Source organism: Dendroctonus ponderosae, unplaced genomic scaffold (genome assembly GCF_020466585.1).
Source record: "Dendroctonus ponderosae isolate FM_Combo_2020 unplaced genomic scaffold, Dpon_F_20191213v2 Dpon_F_20191213_9, whole genome shotgun sequence".
Classification (NCBI taxonomy): Eukaryota; Metazoa; Arthropoda; class Insecta; order Coleoptera; family Curculionidae; genus Dendroctonus; species Dendroctonus ponderosae.
In genome coordinates, this window is record NW_026019116.1 from 8,291,759 (window position 1) to 8,306,442 (window position 14,684).

At 38.4% G+C, this 14,684-nt stretch overlaps 6 protein-coding genes across 8 annotated transcripts in view; 3 read left to right on the forward strand and 3 right to left on the reverse strand.

Annotated features, from left to right (window-relative positions):
* LOC125505645 (engulfment and cell motility protein 1-like) overlaps positions 1-737 on the reverse strand; it is a gene marked incomplete at its 3' end in the record, with an annotated part of 1,898 nt that extends 1,161 nt beyond the window's left edge. Inside the window, 1 exon segment of the mRNA XM_048669864.1 lies at positions 1-737. Coding sequence (XP_048525821.1) covers positions 1-92 — 92 coding nt within the window.
* An 86-nt stretch (positions 738-823) lies between these two features.
* LOC109538891 (cytosolic non-specific dipeptidase) lies at positions 824-3,916 on the forward strand. The gene is made up of 10 exons (XM_019906321.2): positions 824-1,054; positions 1,351-1,517; positions 1,570-1,779; positions 1,839-2,105; positions 2,715-2,855; positions 2,913-3,062; positions 3,114-3,280; positions 3,386-3,503; positions 3,557-3,690; positions 3,751-3,916. The coding sequence occupies exons 1-10, from the start codon at positions 1,020-1,022 to the stop codon at positions 3,796-3,798; spliced, it is 1,437 nt and encodes a 478-aa protein (XP_019761880.2). The 5' UTR covers positions 824-1,019; the 3' UTR covers positions 3,799-3,916.
* Positions 3,917-4,127: 211 nt separating this feature from the next.
* Positions 4,128-9,110, forward strand: LOC109538892. The gene is made up of 7 exons (XM_019906322.2): positions 4,128-4,669; positions 6,682-6,876; positions 6,927-7,031; positions 7,276-7,510; positions 7,560-7,800; positions 7,855-8,048; positions 8,889-9,110. Exons 1-7 carry the CDS (start codon positions 4,580-4,582, stop codon positions 8,990-8,992), a joined length of 1,164 nt encoding a protein of 387 aa, XP_019761881.2. The 5' UTR covers positions 4,128-4,579; the 3' UTR covers positions 8,993-9,110.
* On the reverse strand, positions 9,030-9,932 carry LOC109538893 (glycine-rich selenoprotein). The gene is made up of 4 exons (XM_019906324.2): positions 9,667-9,932; positions 9,531-9,612; positions 9,352-9,477; positions 9,030-9,300 (listed from the first exon to the last, which is right to left on the reverse strand). The coding sequence occupies exons 1-4, from the start codon at positions 9,845-9,847 to the stop codon at positions 9,195-9,197; spliced, it is 495 nt and encodes a 164-aa protein (XP_019761883.2). The 5' UTR covers positions 9,848-9,932; the 3' UTR covers positions 9,030-9,194.
* A 165-nt stretch (positions 9,933-10,097) lies between these two features.
* Positions 10,098-14,001, forward strand: LOC109538889 (sorting nexin-14). 2 transcript variants are annotated; one of them, XM_048669860.1, is made up of 16 exons: positions 10,098-10,348; positions 10,410-10,520; positions 10,572-10,674; positions 10,736-10,909; positions 10,985-11,187; positions 11,251-11,570; positions 11,639-11,916; positions 11,973-12,031; positions 12,193-12,400; positions 12,460-12,647; positions 12,704-12,834; positions 12,903-13,044; positions 13,105-13,295; positions 13,356-13,520; positions 13,580-13,758; positions 13,812-14,001. In XM_048669860.1, exons 1-16 carry the CDS (start codon positions 10,230-10,232, stop codon positions 13,875-13,877), a joined length of 2,637 nt encoding a protein of 878 aa, XP_048525817.1. In that variant the 5' UTR covers positions 10,098-10,229; the 3' UTR covers positions 13,878-14,001. The 2 variants fall into 2 exon arrangements, with proteins under 2 accessions (XP_048525817.1, XP_019761875.2); XM_019906316.2 differs by having other exon boundaries at positions 10,410-10,674.
* LOC125505646 lies at positions 13,940-14,570 on the reverse strand. Of its 2 annotated transcripts, none has more exons than XM_048669866.1 (2): positions 14,321-14,570; positions 13,940-14,217 (listed from the first exon to the last, which is right to left on the reverse strand). In XM_048669866.1, the coding sequence occupies exons 1-2, from the start codon at positions 14,557-14,559 to the stop codon at positions 13,980-13,982; spliced, it is 477 nt and encodes a 158-aa protein (XP_048525823.1). In that variant the 5' UTR covers positions 14,560-14,570; the 3' UTR covers positions 13,940-13,979. The 2 variants fall into 2 exon arrangements, with proteins under 2 accessions (XP_048525823.1, XP_048525822.1); XM_048669865.1 differs by having other exon boundaries at positions 13,940-14,256; positions 14,321-14,561.
* Between the last annotated feature and the right edge of the window lie 114 nt (positions 14,571-14,684).

Consider the following 14,684-nt stretch of genomic DNA (forward strand, 5'->3'; position numbering starts at 1 on the left):
GGCTGCTTTTGATTAAATTCAATCAGCTGTGGGACCTGCTCGGTCATTTCCACAGCAATTTTTACTATGTAAGAGTCCTTCATGGTTGGCATTCTTGATTACTTGCACTAGGGTTCTATGTATTTCACAGCATTACTTCTGAGGATGTATGCATTAGTATGTAGTCTGTGCTTCTGAGTTTTTGCAGCTTTTCAGGCCGAAGTAACTTCTATTTACACATTTACACCATAGACAGACAAGTGACTGACATAAACAAAGACAAGTTGGTGGTGACAATGACAATGACATGGACAAGACAATGGAGACTGACTTGACCATAGTGAGTTATCGCATTCATCCACAGAATATTTTCCTACAGTGGCGACTATAAAATCAGTTTTTCTCGGTTAGGTTTTTAAGTGAGAGTACCCAGGGCATGTCCATAGATCAAGACAACTCAATGTGTAATGGCGGATAAGTGCGGAATTCTATATAAATGGGGCAGAAACTAACAAATCGGGACGCTCTGATTGGCTGAATCTGCGTACTGTTTGTCAACTGTCAACTCTTCCGCCGTGTATTATTCTACAATCGACTTACATCGACTTAAGACCTATCTTGGGCGCTAAAGATCCGAACCCGACGTTGCCAATTGATGCTTCGATTTCAAGCAGATTTGATTTAAAAAATTCAAAACAATTTTCTTTATAAACCTGCTTAATAAGTTGTCGATAACTATGAGATTTTTTATTATTATGTACTTATTAAAGTGATTTGAATAATTCGAGATTACACCATTACCGCCATTACGTTACGTCATTACCGCGCTAACCTCGCTTCACTTGGCAATCAACTATGACAAATTGACACAACTACAAAATTTCTGCGGCTAAATAAAATTACCCATAATTTATTTAACAAGTACTAAGTGGGGTTTTATCGCTTGTTTTAATCAATTCCTATCTTTTATTTGCTCAATTTAGTTCTGTGTGTATAAAATCCAAGTTCGTTTATTTGTTAGACGCGATTTGTTCATAATCATGACATTACCTGTGGTTCTCTCCAAGGTGTTTAAGTAAGTAACATTATCATAAGTAATTAATGCACCATAACTCATCATTTAATAGTCTTCATCACCACATCAAAGCCAGACTATTCATATACAAGTTGTCTTATGAGGAAGGGGCGTTTTCTGATCATCTATTGAGTACACTCTCACACTATACATGAAGCACCCAAGCCTGAAAAGCCACTGTTTCTATCTTTAAATTTAACGGCTCTTTCTCATATATGTATCACCTTGTGTATGCAATAACAATTTTTCCCCAACAACTTGTTTACAATACAATTTACCTTAAAACTCCAACCAAGGCATGTTGAGTCGAAGCGACAACTCTACATAGACCTGCTAAAAGAGGCGGTGGCAATTAAGTCGGTGTCTGCATGGCCTCACACCCGGCCTGAAGTAGTAAAAATGATGGAATGGGCGCAGACCCGCTTGCAAAATTTAGGGGCGACTACAGAACTGAGAGACATTGGTAATAACCACTTCAGGAAAAGTAACACACCATTTTGAGATGTAAACCATAGGAAATCAGCAACTGGCTGATGGCACTGTACTGAAGTACCCGCCTATTTTACTCGGTCATCTTGGTTCTGACCCTAAAAAGAAGACTGTTCTTGTCTATGGGCATTTGGATGTTCAGCCAGCTCACATTAGTGATGGTTGGGACAGTGAACCCTTTGAACTAACTGAGAAAAATGAGAAGCTCTATGGAAGAGGGTCGTCAGACGACAAAGGTAGAGCCCTCAAGCTACTTTTCGCAAAAGCACGCGTTCTGATGATTTCATTATTGTAGGACCAGTTCTCTGTTGGATGCACGCAATTGAGGCCTACAAAGACTTAGGAGAAAATTTGCCGGTGAACTTAAAGTTCGTCTTTGAGGGTATGGAGGAAAGTGGCAGTGATGGCCTAGATCAACTTCTCTTGTCAGAGAAGGACAAGTTTTTATCTTCCGTTGACTATGTGTGCATTTCCGACAATTATTGGCTGGGAAAGAACAAACCTTGCATCACTTATGGGTTGCGAGGAGTTTGCTATTTCTTTATCGAAGTGATTTGTGCAGGCAAGTGTCTAAAATCGGTACTTTATAACACAACTGGGTGAAATGATGAGGATTCAACGCGATTTGTTTCACTCAAGAGTGGATGGTATTGAAATACGGAGCGGCGTCAACTTTAAAATTCTAGGAAAAAAAATATTTTGCAAAGACGTATATGCAAGTGGCTTTAGAGCCTTCAGAGAAATTTTTGAATTTGCTAATACTTTCTAGGCACCGATTTCTAGTCAAAGAAATCGAGTATCTGCAAAAAATCAGCAATTATCTTTTGCCAATTAGTTTATAAAGAACACAAAACCAGTCTAGGTGTCCGTCTCTCCTAAAACATTCTCATTCGCTGCATTAGTTGTGCATGTCGGTGTAAAATAGTAGAAAAAATGTCTATTTTTAGGCAAACGTACTATAGAGTCTAGCACGTATGATTTTAAAGAAAATTGTTCATTTGAAACGAACCGTTTTGTGCGTTTTAACATACTCGTCGCTAAAAGGTTTCTTATCAATCCTGGCTTTTTACCAAAAGCATTTAGCTATTAGAAAATAGATTACACACATGGAAGGGCCATGTGATTGATGGCTGGCCTCCATCATTTAACATACTTTCCATTGCGCTTGCAGGCAAAGATCTCCATAGTGGAATCTTTGGAGGCACTGTCCATGAAGCTATGACAGACTTGGTGTACTTGATGAACACTTTGGTGGATAAAGATGGAAAAATTCTAGTCGATGGAATGTATAATGAAGTAGCCCCATTGTTAGGTAGATTTGAAAATAATGCTTGCTTACAATCGACGGCAATTGTTGATAAACTTTAAGAAAACGAAAACGAGATTTACGAGAAAATCGACTTTGATGTCAACGAGTACCGTGCAGATGTTAAGTGCCAAATGCTTCTGCATGGCGAAGTAAAGGAGAAGATTCTCATGCACCGTTGGAGGTATCCGTCTTTATCTCTTCACGGAATAGGTACAGAAAGGTACATTTCAAACACAAAAAATTAATCTGTGCCGGTTGCAGAGGGAGCATTCAGTGAACCAGGTTCAAAAACAGTCATTCCAGCCAAAGTGATTGGCAAGTTTTCCATAAGAATCGTCCCTAATCAAACTCCCGATAAGGTGGAACAGTATGTTTGCAACTATGTCCAGAAGCTCTGGGATCAGAGAGGAAGCCCCAATCACATGAGAGTAAGTAATACGAATGGGAAAGATATGGATAATTGAATTAACGGCGAAAAAGAAGTCAAATATGGGGATTGCGCTCAACAATAGTAAGCTAAAGTTTGTGTTTAGATTTACATGGCTGAGGGCGGTTCTCCATGGACTGAAAACCCGTCACATCCGCATTATACTGCTGCCGTGAAAGCGACGAAATATGTCTACAACGTAGACCCAGACTTGACTAGAGAAGGTAAGTGTGAGCAGCCCAAAACGCGAATCGACCACGCAAAACGATTTTTTCAGGTGGTTCAATCCCAGTTACATTAACCCTGCAGCAGGCTACAGGGAAAAACGTTCTGCTTTTGCCCGTGGGGGCTGGAGACGATGGGGCGCACTCCCAAAACGAAAAACTGGACGTTAGGAACTACATTGGCGGGGTAAGCAACTTACTGTTGCGCTGAGAAGCACGCGAACTGAATGTGTTGGTTTTTAAACAGGTGAAGCTTCTAGCTGCGTACCTCTATGAGATATCCCAGCTGGAGTAAATGCTGTTTTTATATTCTTGGTTGACTTATCCATGCATTTTGGACAGCATGTAGTCTTGCTGATTACGTAACATATGTTATAGTTTACCCATTTTTTAAATACATTGTTTGTATCTTATATTGGCAATTGTTTGTTCGTTACATGCTTGCAGAATCCTGGAATTGTCCTAAAATAGCACTTAAAACAGTAGTGAAAGTTTACTTTTAGTCACAGCATTATTTAATTGAAGAAAATGCAAGTTCTATGGATTGACTGGTTTTCGTGAATAAATTTCTTCAAGAAGATGCATTGTATTGAGTGCAAGTTCGCGATTAAACTGTTGTTGGTCACTATCAGCTTAAATTACGTCTTCGGTCTGATGGTCAATCAACGAGATTGTGGTTTTGAAAGTCCGAAACAATGCTGTTTGTTCAAGATAACTCGATCAGCGCCACAACGGTGCTAATTTGCCATTTACGCAAATCGGGATCTGTTTTTCTAAGCATGGTATGTATTCATCTTTGAAGACAATAATCTGGTGGGGACTTGGAAGATAATGTTTCCGCGGTCAGTTTAATCAATATTACTTGAAACAGTGCGCGCACAGCTACATGTATTCGAAAACTTCTAAGTTTAAAGCGGTTAAGCAGTAGCTTTCTAAGCCTCACTGAAAGCGGTAAAAAAGTCCAGCGATATCAATTAATTGAATTATCCGACTGTTTGCCGTTATCCCCATTTACTCTCTTGTTATCAGATTAATCAGTGTGGTGTTCTCGATTTAAAAAAATTGTGAAAATCAACATGCCGACTGCCGACCCGAATTTGGAGCGTAGGAATTGTATTCCCATTTTATACACCAGAGGCACTCACTATGAAGTTGGGTACGACGTGGTAAGTATTTTTTAGCTATTTACTTAGGCTTGCCCCGGAATGGCACTCTCTTAAACTAATGTGGCTGATTAGACCATGTAAAGATCTAAAGAATTAAAAAAATGCGAAGTTTGCAACAAAACTGCAGTTCGATCTGTAATGGTGATGTTAATTTTGAGCAATTAAAGAAAGACTAATGGCCACATAAAGTCAATTAACGCAGTTAATTGACGCTCCCGTGCAATTTGAGATGGTTTACTTACGCAAAAATGCCTGCGGAAACTAACTATTATAAGTATTTTACCTTCGGTTTGCCGTTAAATAGCAAAAACAATTAATGGATGGTACAGGGTGGCTCATTTTATAGAAAATTGAAAATTCGATTCAGCGATAACAACATGAGGGAGGAAATTCGAGCAGTTTTCTTTGAATTTCAACATCAGACACTTAGGTGCAAGATTAGGCCAACATTTCATGTTTTCCGTCCCATTTTTGCTCGAAATCAGTAAAAACGCTCGTTTTTAAACCATTCCAGAGAGAACTAAATAGGCTTTTTAGAAAGTAAACCAACGATAAGGAAATGTGGGCGGTTTTCTCAAAAAGTCTTGATTTCAAGAGCTTTTAGATTTGTGCGTTTTTTTGTAATTGAACCATTGATGCGGAAATGTTGGCAGTGTTAAATCAGCATATAAGTTTTTTGGAGCATTCGGTTTAATTGAAGAAAACTTTAAAATGTAGCCCACAGTCTGCTAGATTAGTCAATTTGTTGTGATATACACTGTGGAATAAATAGCAAAACGCAATTGGTTACTGATAAGGCCTGCAGCAATACACGCTGATAATAAGATAAGACCGTTAAATTTTAAAATAATTCTGATTTATTTTCCTGACTGCGAGACAACAGCGCGATCATCAGATTTAAAATTTTACACAAACTCATGATTGGTAAAAATTAACGTCCTTTCAGGTCTTTGCCTTCTTGAAAAGCTTGAGTTTGTCTGGGACACAATCGCGCTGTTGTCTCGCCGAAACGTAATGAAATAAACGATATTTAAATATAGAATAAATAGCAAAAAGCAATTGGTTACTGATAAGGCCTGCAGCAATACACGCTGATAATAAACGTTTACACTGTCGGTTTAAGACCGTTAAATTTTAAAATAATTCTGATTTATTTTCCTGACTGCGTGTATTTGTTATGATGATTTTCCTGACTGCGAGAAACAGCGCGATCATCAGATTTAAAATTTTAAATCTGATGATCGCGCTGTTGTCTCGCCGAAACGTAATGAAATAAACGATATTCAAATATAGGATAAGAATATAATCACAATTACACGCAGTCAGGAAAATAAATCAAGTTAAAATTCATATTAACCGACCTTCTTCCCTGAAAGGTTTCAAGAAGGCAAAGACCTAAAAGAACGTTGATTTTTACCAATCATGAGTTTGTGTAAATTTTAAATCTGATGATCGCGCTGTTGTCTCGCCGAAACGTATTGAAATAAACGATTTTACTTCACACTGTGTCTGAAACCCAGGAAAGATAGGAATATCATAACAAATTTAAAAATAATATTACCTATATTGAAACAATGCTGTGGGGAAACGTAGACTAATATAAAAAGTAGACTAGGCCTAGGGAGAGAAGACAAAAGAACTTGTTCATCATACACTTATCGACCAATCGGTATGATTTCCTTACGTTTCTTCAATGATGTACGAAACTGGTTCACGCGACCTCAATACAAACAACACGCAATTCCTCAAAATAACGGAGTAAGAGCGGAAATAAATTATCGATTGTGATAATAGTTAAATGGTACATAATTAAGGGTTTAGTAGGTCAGTTTTGAAATAAACATCAAGGCGATAAATTTGAATTTTGCTGATGAACATTAAGGGGCCGCTTTGAAATCACATACATAAATAATTGTCTGAAACAGAACAATGGAGATAATGAATGCTAAATTCTCGCTTAAACCATTATCATAGCAAGTAAAGTGATTGAACTTGTTTATGCATTGTTTCAGGGGCGTACATTTTCCGGGCTAATTCAAAGCTACTTGAGGGTGGCTGAAGCCCTTCCCAGCTACTTGGAGGCCTACTCAACACCGGAAGGTAGAAACGGCTATGACGACACCCTAAAATGCCTACGATCGAACTTTCCCCAATATATACGAGAACTAGAAGGGACGGCCGATGGGGCGCAAGTGCCTTTCCATAAGGTTTTGGACCGTAGCAAAGAAAATCCGCAGTACTTAACTTAATGTTGCAGTTGTTCCTTCTGCACATGGATGATATCATTCTGAACGCCGGCCAGAAGCAAAGAGCAACCCAGCCAACAGGCTGCTCAACCATATGCATAAATCAACACGGACAAGTGCGTTAGTGTGAAAAGAAAACTGCATTTTTATTCAAACCAGCTAATTTAATTTAGTGCCAGGAATGTTAACGCTATTGACCTTGCTTGGACCTTACGAGTCATATTTCCTTTAGGTTTTCCTATCCAATAACCATTAGCAACTACGGTTTCATTACGACCTGTTATGTAACAGTATGATGAAACAGTAATTCAATCCGAACGGCTGAAAGGATTCAGTAGCTAAACCTATTACGGACTTTAGGAGTTGCTGGGGCACACTGAAGACGCGTTGGCTTCCACCCTAAACCACTTCTACTTTGTATCCGCCCACATAATCGCTGATAAGCCGCAAGGAAAATGGCAGGTTCAAGAGGAAAAATTCACCTCCCTTTGCTACGCTGGGCATTTGCCCGGCTACACCATGAACTACAACCATCATGGTCTGGTATTTTCCGTAAACACTGTGAGCGCCAAACATTTACGAACCGGAAAAACTCGTAGGTAGCTTGTTAGCGCAGCGATTCCGTAATAAAGCTGTATTTTTAGCACGCCATTTCATTGCCAGAGCTCTACTGGGGGCGGAAAATTTCGTGCAAGCCCAACAAATCCTTAGAGACTCCGGATGTGGAGCTGGAGATGGATGTTCGATTAATATGACTTTCCTGAACCAGGATGGCAATCGCATGTTTCATAATGCTGAAATTGGACCAGTTGTTGGCAATGCTAGCGAATCGGACCTAAACATCCTTACTATCAGTCCTGGGGAGTGTTTCTATCACACTAATTCGTAAGACGCGCCCCCAGCCAATTCTGGGAAAATTTTTTGCTAAACGAGTTTCAGGTATTTGCGGCTGACTATCGAAGAAGTAAACGAGATGATGACTGCCAGTAGCGCGACACGTTTGTGCACGTTTAGCAAATATAAAACACCAACTAATGAAGAAGACTTGAAGAACATGCTCAGTGATTGCACCGATTGTACCCATCGAGTATTCAGAGGTCAAAAAGAGGATTTTGTCCAAACAATCTGTGTGGGTATGGAAGTTTCCACATAATACACGGGGTGCTTTATACATATACTCACAAACCTTTAAAGCTGTAAGGCAAGGCATTTTTGGGACACCGTGTGCTGAATTTTCTTTGGGGACATGTTTTCTTTAACATTTTTCGCGCAGTGTTGCGAAAAACTACGCATCTTTTACATGCCTACTAATAGCCACAATAATTATGCAATGGCTACATTATTTTCTTAACCGGTCAGTTTATCGCATAAAAAATTACACTGAATACTCATTTTGGCCGCAATTCCGCCTCGCCTGTCTTAGTTTAGAATATATAATTGATTAAAGCGGAGAGTAGTTGGGGGTGAAAACATCCATTCAGAAGACCGTGGCAAAAATCAGGATTTTGCGCGACTTTTATGAAGCTTTTGCCATCTTTAGTAAGGCGTTGTCCAAACATAGCGAATATATCGAATGGCTACTTGCCTCACTTTGCAAGATGCGAATTTTTAAAGGAGAGATTGCAGTTGGGTCATCCACTATGAAAACGATATTTACTACCGATACATCAAGCACTAAAAAATGGAAAAGAAAAAAAAAAGTTGCATAAAATCGAAAAAACTGTCCCCAAATCGTTAATCTATGGCCATTAAGTCGACCTAAAAAACATCCCATAAAAGTGTTAGTTTGTCATTATTTCATTTCCAAATCAAATTCATTCCTGGGTTTCAGTCATTATTGTCTGCATTTATCAATCAAAATACACCGAAACGTATTTGGATAGATAAATAGATAATAAATGACTGAAACCCAGGAATAAATTTGATTTGGAACTGAAACAGTCAGGAAAGTATATACAATTATTTTATTTAAGGCATATTCAACCTCACTGAGAAGACCTGGTCTCTGTACGCGGACAGTCCTGCGGATAATGAGCCGATAGCAATCCTGCCCATTCAACTAAGGAAATGTCGTTGAAAACTTGATTGGAACAAACCTATTAAATACCTGAACATTGTAGAAAAAATATAATGTATTCCTTTATAGGTGTCAAAGTGAGAATAAATCTAAATAAATAAATTTCAATTTAACAAAAGAAATTTCATAACCATTACTTAGATTTAATTATTATAATTTAGTACGTGAATGATGAAATTTCATAACACAAGAGTAATAAAAATTACATGCCGCAACCGCCTCCAGGACAGCCCCCTGCCCCTTGTATAGTGGGCGGATTAATGTCCCTCATGGTACGAATATTGGGACCTCCTCCAGGCTTTCCAGGCCTAAAAGAGGAAGTCTCTTTGCACTCCCTAGAAACAATTGCTCGAACTTACCTAAACGGCTTTCCTCCGCCTCCTCCTCCACCACCTCCACTAAACCTTCCAAAGAAGGATCCTCCTTGACTTGAGCTGCTGCCCTTTTTGCTGTTGCTTGTGTCCATTCCCACTAGGGACTTGAAGCTGAAATATTAACGTTTCACAAAATCTACCTCAACAACCAATTATACACTCACAAAAAAATCACAAATGCAACCACTCCAATGATAAGGCGCAGGAACTTCTCCAGAATTGGGGGCTCCTGACAAATAGTACCATCTGAAAATAGACTTTTACTGCTTTTAGTTGACTAAATGAACATTGAACACTTACCGCTCTTCACATAAAGCATATTGTTATGATTGTTTATTAAAAACACTAAATTTGGGACACTATTTAGGACACGTTCGTTTTCCGCTTGACACTCTACAGCAGTCAAAACATTAATTAAGTGAGGTTGGAATTGGCGATGAGGGCGGGCAGATATTTTTTTCTCATGATACAATGAATACATTATTCATAGTATGATAATAATAATAATTTATTATATGGGTTAGGCGTCGGTATTCGAGCAAGGTCCGGCGGTTAAAACCCAAGCATAGATAAAGACTGATACCAAACATTACCAAGTATGTGCATAGCGGCAACATGGCAGTGAGACGCGCAAGCGCAATCAGCCAGGACCACAGATCACAGAGTAACCTCTGTGATCTGTGTCTATGGCAGAGACAAGTCCACTTGTCTTCATCTATGGATAAGTCTGTCAAGAGTCAAGTCAAGTCATGACTGTAAGCCTTGTTCTATGGTTATATCAGGTTATGTGTCACTTATATGTCTATGATCATGGCATGTTCTTGTCTTCATCTATGCATCTTTAGTTGTTTTAAATTAGAATAATGGGGATGATTCTTGCAAATATTGCTCATATTTGTACACTAATATATACCGATAATTATGTGAGAGTGTCTAGTATCGCAGTGATTCTTTTTTGTGGGCTATTGTGTTTCTTTTCCAGGTAGGAAACACTTACACTTATTAAAATGTCCTGTCCTATCGCCAATTATTTCAAATTTTAGCTTTTCAGGTGTTTTAGTGTTTTCCTGTTACATATTCGGATACTTGGCATCTTTGCTGTTGATCAAGTATCAGTATTATGCCATTTCATGTTTGAAAAAGTTTCTCGAAAGGTATACTCATAGCCCAACTATAAAATTATCGAAATTAAAAGCATCATGTAGCGTTTGCGACAATCTCACATGCAGACGACATTATATCGCGCACAGTGCAACACCGTGGAAGGATATTAAGATAAGTCTAGAATTAAATAATGCAATTGAGCATGTAAGTTGACATTACTTGTTTCCAGTATTTTGAGTTCTACAGTTTTTTCTTTCCTATTCAGTTCTTTAACAAGATCTTGACTAATTTTATTTTGGTCTGGTACAACCAATTCACTGACAGTGGCGAATTTGTAAATGAACTGCGCTACTGTTTCAAGTATGCAAGTGCTACTTTAATAAACCGATTTTTTCGAATCGACCATATCGAGATTATCACCAATAAACTAGTCCCACAAGTAAGTGACGACTGCAGGAAGCAAAGACGGAGCAACCACATCAACTGAAGAAGGCTGAAATGTGCGATATTGTAGGTAATCAAGCACATTGACGACTATCTTTATATGCACCAAATTGGAAAGCTGAAAAATGTTAAGTTCCATGATGTTATTGTTGAATACCTGGGAACAAATTTACATCCAGCTACCACAAATCGAAAAAATGAACTGCTTTATCTTCAACATTTAAGCAATGAGTTGATCAGATATCTTCTGCCACACAATTACGTAAATTGCAAGTGAGAATCTGAAAAATCAGCTAAAACTGATAAGCAACTTCCTAAAAAATGTAATCTTTACAGAAACTACTCTGTTTTGCTTCGAGAGCTACTATCCGGTTGGGTTCTTCTGCCTTTAATGGATGTTATAGCAGATCCCAATATTATAAATTCCTTAGTAATTTTAACAGTCAATTATAAACCATCGAGGACGCCGAGACCTCAAGATTTAAGCCCGGAAGTAGAATTTTTGTGTACTCTAGTGGAAGTGGACAGCTCGAAAAGGTCCCCCTTTGCTACTTCGCTGAATCAAATAAAGAATAGTACTGATCTGTTATATGCGTTTATGCAGTTTTTGAAGAAACAAGAGCAAGTGCATTTGTTGCAATTTTGCTTGGATGTTGGTGAGTTTACATGAATCATATATAAAAGGACGCGTTTATCTGTTCTTGGCCATTTGCCGCGCTTCCAGATGATTTCAATGCGAAGCTTCTCACGCCAGATTTAACCAAGAAACAACTTGAAGAACTCCACGTGCAAGCGCTGAACTTGCACAAAGAATACTTTCAAGAAGATTCGTTTAACTTTATTGGTTGTTCTTCGGGGATCTGTGCGCAATTTAGCGCCCTTATTGATGATATTTATAGGGTTGCAAAACTGCGCACCTCCAAGCCGTTGTACCAAGCCTATGATTTTGCTTTTAATCAGTTGGAGGGGTTGTGGCTCCCACAATTTTTCCACAGCAACGAGGTAATAGACAATATATTCTGTTTTTTTCAAGAATTTCCATTAGCATTTGGCTTCAGTTTTACAAGTGCATCTGTGGATCAAAAGCGACATCGTCGTTCAACAAAGCAGCGATAAAGTGAGTATGCTTTGTTGTTTTTTCGCTGACGGCCTAATTAATACTAACGTAATTTACTGGATTGTCTACTAACAATAAACACCCAGTTTTTACTTCGGATCGCCACGTAAAGTAAGGTCGTAGGCGAATGAGAGCATATATTGACTGTTTGCACTTTGCAGGAGTAAAAGATTTTGTGAACAATCCAGCTATGGTACAGTTTCAAAATTTAGTAGCAGCATCGGAAAAATAAAGGGCGTCTTAAAAACTGCTACACCAGTTGAAGGATGTGTTCAACACTTGAAAACCGATTTCACCGAAAATGATCTTCTGCCAGCAAACCTCACACGTGATTTGAGTAACTGGAAAGTTACAATATCTTCTTATAAGGTAGCATACAGTTAGCTTAATCATGGAACCTTTTTCGTTATGGACTGTGTGCTCAACAGGTTATTCCAGACACTAAAATAATCTACTTCTGTTTGAACATTTCTTATGTAGACAATTCGGGACTGCAAAGCATTTCGAATAACTGGCTAGTATGGAGAAAAGATCAGGACTTTTTCACTTTAAAGTCTAAACTGGTGGAGTTTCATGGGGAAAGTGAGATATGCGATTCTCCGTTGCCATCAAGAAAGTGAGTAACGCAATTGTAATTGCAATATGTAATTGCGTCGGTCTATTTAAAAATAGAGCAGGTGCGCTAGTGGAGCCCCGCATCGCAAAGTATGAAAGCTTTTTAATAAAATTGCTGCAGAAACCCAGTCTTAGGGGTAGTGATTTGCTTCACACCTTCCTCACCAGACAAGACGACTTCACTTTAGGTAAGTTCCGAATGGAATTAACCAGTAGAAAGTTATGTATTTTGTAATGTTGTTTATGTAATTTTCAGTTATCTCAACTATGGCCCCAAACAGTCAAGATATGGGCAATATATATCAATCAGTAGCTTATAAGTTAAGGAAAGAAAAAGGGCAATATTTGGACACTTTTATCAACACCTTCGTCAGCTCTGTCACAAAACCCAAACAAGAGTAAGTATTTGGTGAATATTTTTGTTGAACATGACAAGCGAATATTGAAATTCTTTTTAGAAAAGTAGACATAGCTGAGGAAGGTGTAGAGCTTGATGCTTCAATAGACGAACATTCCGGGCAAACTCACGCAAGAACTTTTAATAATGATGTTTTCAAAAATAACTTTGCAATTCCCTGTAACTTAAACCCTGGGATTTCTGCGAGCAATTTCAACCCCGCGTTGTTTTCGGAAAGTTTATTTTACTTATGTGAGCATTTATGCATGTAAGCTTTTTAACGGTGGTGATATAAATTTTTTCCTGTTCTAGTTAGACAAGTGTTCAAAATAAATAATGTTGTGCTGCGTATTTATGTGGCGATTTGCAGTGTGATGCAGAAGCTGGTGGATCTGTTTGCTAAATTAGTAATTGAGACTAAGATTAAAACTATGTTAACGCAACATAATCTAGCGCATCTCATTAGATTATTGGAAGGTATGCTCAGCGGGAAATAAGACGAACTAAGTGTTTGTAATGACGCTAATCTGTTTCAGACGCGATTTTTGCCCATCGCAGTCATCACACGGCAGACGAATATGATGCGCGAAAAGATAAAGCATTCAGAAACATCGAGTTTTGTCCCAACTATTTAGACAGATGTTTGGGAGGACATATGAACGAAGGTTTAAGGACTCTTTTGGATGTATTACAAAACCCGCACTACAACAAGCAAGTGAGCAGGTTGCTATTTGTTTTTAAACTTGATACAAATTTGAGTTTTTGCAGCTCTGTTATAACCTTTTCGATGTGCTTCTAATCGAAATGTTTCCAGAGTTAAACGAAGCTAAGTAAAATTTCGCTTTGCAATTATACATACATACATAGGAATTCAGTTGATATTAGTTGCAGCTTAGTGATATTTCGTTATATGTATTATTAAATTCATTATTAAACCTAGTGTTTTTTGAGGAAAGCATTTTCTGGGTTCAATTCATCGCCTTCCACAGCTTCCTTTTCTACAGAATAACGCACGTGGCCGTGGTCGTTTTTTCGGGGCAGCATAAATTGGGCTATCGGACTGATGAGTTTTCGATCAAGTTGTTTTTCGTCTTTCTTCGTGAAAAGGCTTATGATTAGACCCACTGCTATGGTAATCAGTGATCCGATCATAGTGTACCAGTAGAAAGACAGTCTGAATAAAAGGAGTGGCTCATTTTCTGCCCGGAAGTTGCTAAGGTGTTTAAGAGGAAGTTTACTTTTGCTGCAGCTTCGTGAGTGATTAACTGGGTACTTACGTCTCATTAAGGTAAGACGTTATGTTCAGGTTGAAATCGGCGCAACCAGCCACTGATACTGGCTTTTTCGGATATCCGAACATTCCTCGGCTGGCGTAGTATTTGGCTCCCATGATAATTATTGCCATACAGCACATGGCTGATAATGCCCCATAAAACGCTCCCTGTATAAAGTCACCGTATTGTGAAATAGAGCTATTCTTATATTCGTAACTTTGGTTTCTAATTAATATGTACATACTTTCCTGACTGTGTTTCAATTCCTGGGCGTCAGTCATTTATTGTCTCTATTTATCAATCAAAATACGTTTCGGTGTATTTTTCCACCATCATCAGTTTTTATGTGTAGCGTTGTTGCTGCTTT